The sequence below is a fragment of the Crocuta crocuta genome, unplaced genomic scaffold (assembly GCF_008692635.1).
Source record: "Crocuta crocuta isolate KB4526 unplaced genomic scaffold, BGI_CrCroc_1.0 scaffold299, whole genome shotgun sequence".
NCBI classification, from domain to species: domain Eukaryota; kingdom Metazoa; phylum Chordata; class Mammalia; order Carnivora; family Hyaenidae; genus Crocuta; species Crocuta crocuta.
Genome location: NW_027532747.1, coordinates 6794529 through 6805506, shown reverse-complemented (window position 1 = coordinate 6805506; position 10978 = coordinate 6794529). Strand labels below are relative to the sequence as shown.

Genomic DNA, 10978 nt, shown 5'->3' with positions numbered 1-10978 from the left:
GAAACTCTTGCTTTCTGTGGATGGAAACTAGGAAACTAGGAAACTAGGAGGAGAGAAAGCAGGTTAATATTACCAGCCTTGTGTGATCTTGTCCTGAATTCATGCTCATGATCTGTGTTTTCCCGCTAGAATGCCACTGGTCACTAGGCCTTGGGTTGTGGGTTGTTTTTTTTTTTCTTTTTAAGGTCGGGGGGGAGGAGGAGGGGGGAATCTGCGGTCTTCACCCAGCAGTGCTGCTCAGCTTAAAAGATAAGATAGGAGAAACTACTCTGTAATCTTTCGGTGGGGACCTTGCCACAGCTCCCCTGCAAATTGCTGGTCTGGCTGTTAATACAAAGGTGTGTTGTTAATAGCCCGCTTAATATGAAGTTTTGAAGGTCTTTGGTGTGTGGTTTCTGTTCTGTTTAATATAACCAGAGATGGGGTACCTGGGAACATAAGGATAAAGCAGGATCAGAAATAAGAAGGTTGGCTCACAGCACTTAGGTCCCCGTCTTCCATTTCACTGGTCTGGCTTCCAGCCTCACATTCTTTTTTTTTTTTTTTTTTTTTTTTAAGTTTGTTTGTTTGTTTTTGAGAGAGAGTATGTGTACGTGAGCAGGGCAGAGGCAGGGAGAGGGAGAGAATACCAAGCAGGCTCCATGTTGTCTTTGCGGAGTCCAACACAGGTTTGAGCCCATGACCCTGGGATCATGACCTGAGCCGAAATCAAGAGTCAGTCACTTAACTGTCTGAGCCACCCAAGCGCCCCAAGTCTCACATTCTAAGTGTTCAGACAATAGCAACAGGAATTTAGCCCTTAAGTTTCCTTTTTTTTTTAATTTAAAAAAAAAAATTTTTAAGCTTTATTTTTTTGTGTGACAGAGAGCACAAGCAGGGGAGGGACAGAGAGAGGGAGAGAGAGAATCTCAAGCAGTCTCCCCGCTGCCAGTGTGGAGCCCTAAAGAGCCCTGCGGAGCCCAACACGGGGCTTGAACCCACAAACCGTGACATCATGACCTGAGCTGAAACCAAGAGTCAGATGCTTAACCGACTGAGTTGTCCAGGTGCCCCAGCCCTTAAATTTCTTGACCGTTGAGTTTCAGCGATGCCATTCCCATTTTGTTTCATACCAGATTGTTATCTTGGTCAATAAATGTGTTGCATAGATGTTGAGCATAACACACCTTTTCTGTCGCTTAGAAAAAGAAACCCGCAGGCAAGTGTTAACCTTGAGGCTGGAGGCAGGGTCATGTGCAGACGTCCCCCACAGTGGGGATTTGTTTAGCCAGAGTAAGACTTCATAATAACCATTCAGACTCATCATCTCTTTATTCTCTGCTCTTTGGAGTTTGCCCAGAGAAGCTGTCTGTTGCTTGCTTTTGCTAGTCAGTGCTACAGCGGCACCTTTCCCAGACTCAAGGTCACTGCTAGTAACCAGAGAAGGGCTCCTGCAAAACTGTCCTTCCTTTTCTCTTGTGCCACTGCTTTACAAAGGGCCCAGAGCTTGGAGAACATCCACCGACGCTGTCGTGTTCTGGCTGCCTGGGGCCCAAGGTGCGATGCAGAGAGGTCTCAACCTGTAGCCCAGGGAACAGACGACTGTGAGGTCCTCCGGTCTTTCCTTTCTCCTGTTTCTCTGGAATGCACACAGAAGGCAGCCACAGAGGGATTGCGTCCCAGCAGACAGATGTCAGCATGTCCAAATCCTGGTTTTATTTATTTATTTTTTTAAATGTTTGTTTATTTTTGAGAGACAGAGTGTGACCAGGGGAGGGGCAGAGAGAGGGGGAGACACAGAATCAGAAGCAGGCTCCAGGCTCTGAGCTGTCAGCACAGAGCCTGATGCGGGGCTCAAACTCACAGACCGTGAGATCATGACCTGAGCTGAAGTCAGATGCTCCCCGACTGAGCCACCCAGGCGCCCCTCCAAAACCTGGTTTTAACAAGGACTATCTTTTATTTTCCATTGTAAAAGTAACATGCTTATCGAGGAAACTTGGAAACGCCAGATGTAATAAAGCAAATGAAAAAACTACCTGAAAGTCTATATACACCTTTATTAACATTTGGATCTAGTTTCTAGTTGTTGGGTGTTTTTTGTTTGTTTTGTTTTGCTTAAAAAACACATTTGAAATCACGCGTGTCTCTGCTCAGCACTTTGCCCTCCGGAGAGCAGGGAGCCTGTCTGACCAGATTGCCTGAGTACCATGTAGATTGCTTATGCGGAGCAAGCTTTCAGTGATGATTTTAATGAATAAGTAAATACTTCTCTTATTTATCATATGATCTAAACCATCTTCCATGCTCTTTAAAAACAGAAGCCCTCTTAAATTTCTGCGTGTTCAGATCACCATTGTATTCCTTTCAAGAGGAGCAGTGTCTGTTGAATGAATAGCCATTATCCCATTGTTGAATATTAAGCATTTGAACTTTTAAATTTGGGCAACAGTAACAAATCTGGGACCTTGGCAAATGTTAAAAAGTCAGGTTAAGGAGTGGTGTTTCTGGTCTGTGTGATGGATGTGTTAACATGCGGCAGATGAGAGAATAAAATGGTACCAACACTTCGGAGGAGTTACTGTCAGTGCCGGGTCAAGTTGAAGGTGACCCTAGCCGAGGACCCAGCTGCTTCCCTCCTGGGTATAGTCTAGAGTGGGGGCTGACAGATGACCTTTTAAAGGTCTTTGTGAAACAACACTGGTCCATTCCGCCCTTGTGGCCTGAAGGTAGGAAGATAGGTAGGTGTGTCCGAGTCCCAATAAAACTTTATTTACAAAAAACAGGAAGTGGACCACATTTGGCCCAAAGGCCATAGTCTGCCACCCCTTTCTCCAGCGAGGAAGATCCCTGTGTATAAGTTAGAAGACGTAAGATTCACTGAAGCATTGCCTGTAATAATGAAAACTTGGCCAGAAAGCATCTTGGTCTGTTAGCAGACTGGATAAACAGACCGCAGTGTAGTCAGGTGATAAAAGCTAAGTTGTGGTAAAATGAACTAGATCTAGATGTATTTCATATGACTGAATCTCAAAAACTACAGTGTTCAGTCACAAAGTAAGTTGAAAAAAGGTAATCACGGCATAATGCCATTTGTGAATACAGACGTTACAGGTGTGAAACGGCCCCACGTGTGGCAGGTACATGTGCAGTTGTACGGTTCGTGGGCAGGGGTGACATGCCCGCCAGAGGCCACCTGTGGCGGTCTGGAACCTGGCCCTTGGATTCCTAGAAACCTGGGTGGAAATCCAGGCTCCGCTGTTTGCCAGCCCTGCGACTTCGGTTAAAGAACTTCTCTGAGCCTCAGTTTCTTCCAAAATAGGGATAATTATGCAGTCCTTGAAGGACTTTTGCAAAGGTCGCGTGAGGGTATGTATGTAAAACACTTAGAGTGTGAAACTGAGCAGCCCTGTCAGCAAGTGAGTATTTTCATGCCGCATGGAATACCTGACTGGTATTTTGTCAGCATTCTTTTCTGCGCTTCCTCTGTTGCACGTATTTCTAGAGAGGTGGGACTGTGCTGTGGAGAGGCTGTCCACCTTGTACCTGGAATGTGTGAGCTCGATCCTTTCAAGAGTTAGATCTCGTTTCATCTTCATAATAAATCCGTGAGCCGTGGATTTACTCCCACTTTGCAGGTAGGGAGACTGAGGCTGCATCTACAGGCCCGCAACCCACAGCCAGCTGTCCTTGAAGCCATTGCTTTGTTCACTCTGTCACCAGCCTTTGCTTTTCCCCTGTTGAGGGTCTGCTCTTTCCCTTGCTGTCTCAGCTCAGATGACCTCATGGGGTGCTGACGTCATTGTTTCCTAGGAAAACTCCAGGTGGAGGCGGTGTGACTTGCCCAAGGCAAAATTACTCTGCCCCAGACTCTGAAGCTCCTCTGATGAAAATCTATCAGGAAAAAAAGAAAACTATCGTTAAGGTGCTCTTATCATTTGTTTGGTGTCCAAACCCAGGAATGAAGTCTAGTGTCCTGAAATGTGATGAATTTTGAAAAGTACCTTTCGAAAGTTCTGAAGTACTTTATTTCCACTCTGGTTTGATGCTTTGGGATATTGATTTCTTTTCAGTGGTGCAGCAGGTGTACATAGAATCGATTTTGTCAGACCATCTCCTTCGTCACCCCAAATTCCTGGTGTCACCCTACTGTAGACCTTTGCAGTCAGTAGTTTTTGTCCCGAGTTGAATCATTGTCATCTATCATCTTCAAAATACAATTGTCATTAAAAATCCATTCTTGGGCACGATTTTCTAATTTTCAGGAGTTTCTCTCTCTGATTCTGAGTTATTCGGAGTGAAATTTATAAGAACTACCAGAGTATATTGCAGGCTTTGAAAATTAAAAAGTGTGGGAGATTAGCCATGTTTAAACAGTGGTGAACCTATGGGATTCATTTTCATTTTCAACTTGTGAGCAGTGGTCTCTTATTATCAGAAGTGACTCGCTTCGCACTCTAGGGATCCACTGGTTATCTCCTTAAATATTTAGACTTGTAATCACAGGTCTAAAAAAAAGGAACGTAGTGTTTTTTTTAAGATGCTAAAGCTCTACCTTGCTGTCAGCTGCCTGTAACCTTTGTTAGTCTAAAAACCAAAGGAGAAGGTAGGTTTCATTTTGATAAACTGTCAGCTAGGAGGCACCTAGCCTACTGCCCCACTGCCATCGTGGGCTGTGGGCTCCGAGGCGCAGTTCTTTTGAGTTCCTGAAATGTGAGTTAGCAGGTCATTAAGTAAGTTTAATGCCTCCGAGGTTGGGAAAGAGGCCATCTCCCTCCCACGTGACTGTGGACAGGGGATGTTCAGGAAGCTGGAAAGCCCACTTGCCTGGTAGTTTTAATGGTAGCAGTTGATTCTGGTGGCGTGTCCGCCTCTTCCGTCTGGTCCGGACGTGTGATCTGCAGCAACGTGAAATGTAATGAAGGAGTCAAGCCTAAAGCTCTGGTTGAATGTGGTACTATAAACATGATCGATGGAAGCAATCATTCTTTTACTTAGCGAAGATTTTATTTAAAAAAAAAAAACTACTTTTTAGGATTGGCTGCATGTGGTTTTGGGGAGGGGGACCTCAGGTGGCAAATTTGCTTTCATTTATGGTGTGTTTCAAAAGTCGGTCGGGACTCCCTGAACGAGTCGGTAGCTCTTCATAGTCTTGCAAAGCATCACACAATGCATTACTGATTGAAAAGACCCAGGTATAAAATCTGCACATAAATGGTACATGGACACAATATAGAAGGTATTTGAGAAAGTTTCAAAGGATTAAAAGAGACTGGTATTTACTTTCCACATTTCTTAATTCCCACACCCACTCCCAATCCCCTGAAAGTAAAAAAAGATGTGTAACCAGCTTCGTTGTGAAAGAAGTTCAGATAGGCTGTATTTAAGGATAAAATATAGCTTATCTGTTAAGTCGTCTCTGTGGCATCAAGTATCAAAATGATGAAAACACGAATTCATCAAGATATTCTAATATATCGAGCTATTTGGTACTCTGAAGACATTGTGATGGTTATGAAGGTTTCCTTTTTTTTTTTTTTTAATGTTTTATTTATTTCTAGGAGAGAGAGAGAGAGACAGCGTGAGCAGGGGAGGGTCAGAGAGAGAGGGAGTCACAGACTGAAACAGGCTCCAGGCTCCGAGCTGGCAGTCAGCACAGAGCCCGACGCGGGGCTCGAACCCATGAACCGCGAGATCATGACCGAAGCGAAAGTCAGACGCTTAACCGACTAAGCCACCCAGGCACCCCTTGAAGGTTTCCTTTTATTAGTGAGCCCCATACCTCTAGGTGATTTTTTTTTTTAAGACCCTTGGAGCGGCTTTAGCAGTGTGCTTTTCTGGGGATATAACGTACAGCACAGTGACTATAGTTAACAATACTGCATTGCATATTTGTGAGCTTTTAAGGTAATCTCAAAAGTTCTCATCACAGGAAAGAACCTTTGTAACAGTAAATGGGATCAGGTATTAACTAGACTTATTGTGGTGATCATTTTGTAATACATACAAGTATCAAATCGTTACAATGCATGCCTGAAATAAGACAATGTCATATGTCAAATCTACCTCAAAAAAAAAATGTGCTTTCTGGGGCCTATACTACTAACCATTTCTCCATAGAAGTCTGGAGAAGAAAGATAAAGCTCTCAGCTGGGGGGCGGTCTTCAGTGCTGCGATTCAGAGCTTAGTTACTATGTTTTCCAAGGCAGTGCCTTTTTTATTTTTTTTTATTTTATTTTTAAATGTTTTTTATTTATTTCTAGGAGAGAGAGACAGCATGAGCAGGGGAGGGTCAGAGAGAGAGGGAGTCACAGATTGAAACAGGCTCCAGGCTCTGAGCTGGCAGTCAGCACAGAGCCCGACACGGGGCTCGAACCCACGAACCGCGAGATCATGACCTAAGCGAAAGTCGGACGCTTAACCGACTAAGCCACCCAGGCGCCCCAGCAGTGCCTTTTTTTTAAAAGAAAAACACGTTGTATCTTAGGATTGGGGCCATAACTCAAGTTGGTGTGTTTTATTAGGAAAATAAATGTTTGATAAATTATACGGCATCAAGGACCAGCTTTTGTATTTTTAGTTTGTTTATATGAAAACCGCCACTCAAGCGACTTTTAATTTTCATGGCACTGTATTTTGTTTGAACAAGCTGTTGACTTTTCTGTTTTATTCGTCTGCTCGTTTTGGCCATTTAAAAATATCTATAGATGGGGGCACCTGGGGGGCTCAGTCAGTTGAGGTACAACTTTGGCTTAGGTCGTGATCTCACAGTTTGTGAGTTCGAGCCCAGCGTCGGGCTCTGTGGCTGACAGCTCAGAGTCTGGAGCCTGCTTCGGATTCTGTGTCTCCCTCTCTCTCTGCCCCTCCCATGTTCATGCTCTGTCTCTCTCTGTCTCTCAATAATAAATAAACATTAAAAAATTTTTAAGTAAAAAAAATCTATAGATGTGTAAAAAAAGCAAATATATAGTGATTAGTGGTCATGTGCCATGCTTTTGATCATCCTCTGTTTTTAATAGAACCGACACATGTTTTCCTGGATGGATATGTTTTTGAACATGTTTCTCATCTCAGCACACAAGTAGGAAGGAAGTAGAATGGTTGGAAGAATGTGAGCAAAGAGCAACCTTCTGTCTTAAGATTGAAACCACATTTTTTCGTTCCTCTTTTGTTAAGAGCATCAGCCTCATGGCCCAGAACTGAACAGAATAGCCCCGTAGCTGCGCCCTCTGGGTGTCCTCCGAGCCACTCACACACGGCACTGATGACATGCATGCTGGTTGGTTCCTCGTCCTCCATGAGCTCTTGACCAGGGAGGGCATCCCCCTCCTCTGGCGCTGCTCCTGGCCCAGGACACAGGCCTTAAGCAAGCTTCGGGCTTCTCCTTGCTTTGACTCAGTCGCTGCAAGTTCTGGGCTGAGCCAAATACACCTGCCCTGCGGGGAGCCCATCCGAGGGGCTGAAGGGGGTGAGGGCTGCAGTCGGTCATAGGAAAGGATTTTTCTCTGGGTCAGAGACTTAAAGATAAAAACCAGTGACCAACCCAGACAGGCATAAAAGCCGTGAGGTGGGGACTGTCATTGGCAGAGTTGGACCATTGGTGCCTGGCGGACCCATGTTCAGTAGTCCGTTTGGAAATGAAGGCATGGCGTTTCTTTAACATTTTGTCTCCCCGAAGCCACGGCCGGCGGATGAATGGGGAGAATGCGGCTCAGTGCGTGCTGTGGGACTTAGCGGAACCGGTCGGTTCCCCGCCATCAGTCCCTGCGGGTTGTGTGTCAGAGCGTGTACGAGGGCCTCGCCTACTTGGTTGTGGTGTCACGAAAGCCTTGTGAGATGGGGGTGGGACCGGGTGGGTGGCTGAGCAACTTGTCTGAGGCCTCATAGCTTGTTACTGGAGGAGGTGGGGTTTAAACTAAGGCTTCTGCTCCGCGGCCAGCACCCTGTGTCCCCCAGGGACGGGGGAGGGAGGCACCAGCATCCCGCTGGGTGCGTGCAGGAAACAGATTTTGCCACGAAGAGTTCTGCTCTGACCATTGAAATGACACTGGAATGTTGTCTCCCCGTAGGCATTAAAGACTATTCCAACTGGCCCACCATCCCACAAGTGTACCTCAACGGCGAGTTCGTGGGGGGCTGTGACATTCTGCTGCAGATGCACCAGAATGGGGACCTGGTGGAGGAACTGAGAAAGCTGGGGATCCGCTCTGCCCTTGTGGATGAAAAGAAGGACCAAGACTCCAAGTGAGGGCGGCCCCGGGGCCTCCCGGAGCAGCAGGGGCTGCCGGTGCCCAGACTCCCTGCCGGCAAAGCCTTACCGATTCTGGTCTTCGCTCTCCAGACGGCAGCTGCTCGCCCAGATTCCTCCAGCCTGTAAGCAGTTGGGTGATTTGAGTGTGTCTGGTGTTTGGGCTGCGCATATCCTATTGTGAACTTAATTATAACCACTGCACTGTAATAATTCAATGTTGTATTAGGGTATCGCTGTAAACACAATCTGTTCGGAGACTGTCATTTGCTCCATGCCTGATTCAGGAGTAAAACGAGGAGCTCTTGAATCATTCTTCATGAGTCCTCTGCACATGTGTCCGTCTGCAAAGATAATATATCTCCCCAAACTTCTCGTAGCTTCTTCTGTTAAGAAAAATGATGGACAAGGAAGAAGATGTGATAACTGGGGTGTTGTTTTTTTAAAATAAACTGCCAACCCGGGGATCCTGCGTGTGAGTCGTTCATTCTGAATAGCAGAAAGACAGTACCTTACTCTGCTCGGGCCTGCTGCAGCAAAGTCCCACAACCTGGGGCGCTTCTGAACAGCACATGTTTATTTCTTTTGGTCTTAGGAGCTGGAAGTCCAAGATCAAGGCTCTAGCCCAGGTTAACTGTCTGGTGAGGGCTGTGCCTGGTTCATAGACGGTGTCTTCTCACCGTGTCTTCAGGAGGAAGCTCTCTGGGGTCCCTTTTATATGGCACAGATCCCATTCATGAGGACCCTGCCCTCCTCTGATCACCTCCCCAAGTCCCCCTCTTCCAGCACCACCATTCTTGGGGGGTGGGTGTCCACCTCGGAATGATGAGGGGACACGAAATTCAGTCTGTAGCAGTGTGCATTTTACGTGCCTGTGACCTCTTGTTTTTAGAAACGAGGAGTGAATCTCATACTCTTCTGTTAAATTTGATATAAAAATGGCCATCACGTGATGGTCTGATTTCGCCAGGGAAGGTAAGCCCTGTGAGTGCCGGCGGGTGTTGACGGTCCAGCCGGGCACCCAGGCGACGGGCCGAGAAGCAAGTGGCCGAGGCTGGAGGAGGCAGCCCCGCTCGCTTGCCCCTGAGGTCTGGTGCTCACAAGCTGAGCTACTGGCAGACAGGGAGACGTCACCAGAAATCTTCCGAAGACAGGAATCCACTGAGCATTATATTTTCTTAAAAAATATGGTATATACACTATATTATGTAGAAAACACCCTGAACACCCCACCCCACCAAAAATCTACCAAAACTGATGGAGGAATTCAGGAAAGTCACAGAATTTAAAATCCACTTCATTCCTAGACACTAATAATGAAGCAGCAGAAAGGAAAGTTAAAAAAAAAGTTTCATTTATAATTGCACCAAAAGTAAATAAATTACATAGGAATTAGCTTAACCAGGGAGGTGAAAGCCCTGTGCTCTGAAAACTATAAAACACTGATGAAAGAAACTGAAGACGCAAATGGAAAACATTCCATGCTCATGGATTGGAAGAACAAACACTGGTTAAATGTCTGTGCTAACCAAGCAATCTATACAGTCGGTGTAGTCCCTACCAAAATGCCAACAGCATTTTTCACAGAATTAGAACAAACAATCCTAAAATTTGTATAGAGCCACAGAAGACCCCAAATAGCCAAAGCAATCTTGAAAAAAAAAAAAAAGAACAAACCTGGAGGTATCACAATTCCAGATTTCAAGTTATGTTACAAGGCTATAGTGATCAATAGTATGGCACTGACATAAAAATAGACACATGGATCAATGGAACAGAAGAGTAAACCCACAATTATATGATCAGTTAATCTTCAACAAGGGACCCAAGAATATGCAATGGGAGGGGCGCCTGGGGGGGCTCAGTCAGTTAAGCTTCCGACTTCGGCTCAGGTCATGATCTCACGGTTCGTGGGTTCCAGCCCCGCGTCGGGTTCTGTGCTGACAGCTCAGAGGCTGGAGCCTGTTTCAGATTCTGTGTCTCCCTCTCTCTCTGCCCTTCCTCTGCTCATGTTGTCTCTCTCTCAGAAATAAATAAAACATTTAAAAAAAAATTTTTTAAAGAATATGCAATGGGAAAAAGTCCTTTCAATAAATGGTGTTGGGAAAACGAGACAGCTACATACAAAAGAATGAAACTGGACCACTTACGTTATACCAAAAAGAAACTCAAAATGGATTAAAGACCTAAATGTGAGACGTGAAACCATAAAAATTCTGGAAGAGAGCATAGGCAGCAATTTCTCCAATATCAACTATAACAGCATTTTTCGAGATAGGTCTCCTGAGGCAAGGGAAATAAAAGTGAAAATAAACCATTGGGACCACATCAAATTCTGCACAAAGGAAAAAACAAAATGAAACCCTCGTACTGAATAGGAGAAGAGGTTTGCAAATGACTTCCGATAAGGGGTTAGTATCCAAAATATATAAAGAACTGATACAACTCAACACCTAAAAAACAAATAATCCAATTAAAAATGGGCAGAGGCTATGAATAGACATTTTTCCAAAAAAGACATCCAGATGACCAACAGACACATGAAAAGATGCTCAACATCATATCCTCGGGGAGATGCAAATCAAAACCACAACGAGATGCCACCTCACACCTGTCAGAATGGTGAAAATCAACAATGCAGGAAACAATAGGAGGTGTTGGTGAGGAGGTGGAGAAAGGGGAATCCTCCTGTGCGTTTGTGGGAATGCAAACTGGTGAAGCCACTCTGGAACACAGTATGGAGTTTCCTTA

At 45.3% G+C, this 10978-nt stretch overlaps 1 protein-coding gene across 1 annotated transcript in view; it reads left to right on the top strand.

Moving 5' to 3' along the window:
* Positions 1-8694, top strand: part of GLRX5 (glutaredoxin 5) — a 10794-nt gene extending 2100 nt beyond the window's left edge. Inside the window, exon 3 of the mRNA XM_077780832.1 lies at positions 8049-8694. Within this exon, the coding sequence (XP_077636958.1) occupies positions 8049-8227 (179 nt within the window). The 3' untranslated portion in view covers positions 8228-8694. The remainder of the gene's footprint in view (positions 1-8048) is intronic.
* Positions 8695-10978: the final 2284 nt, after the last annotated feature.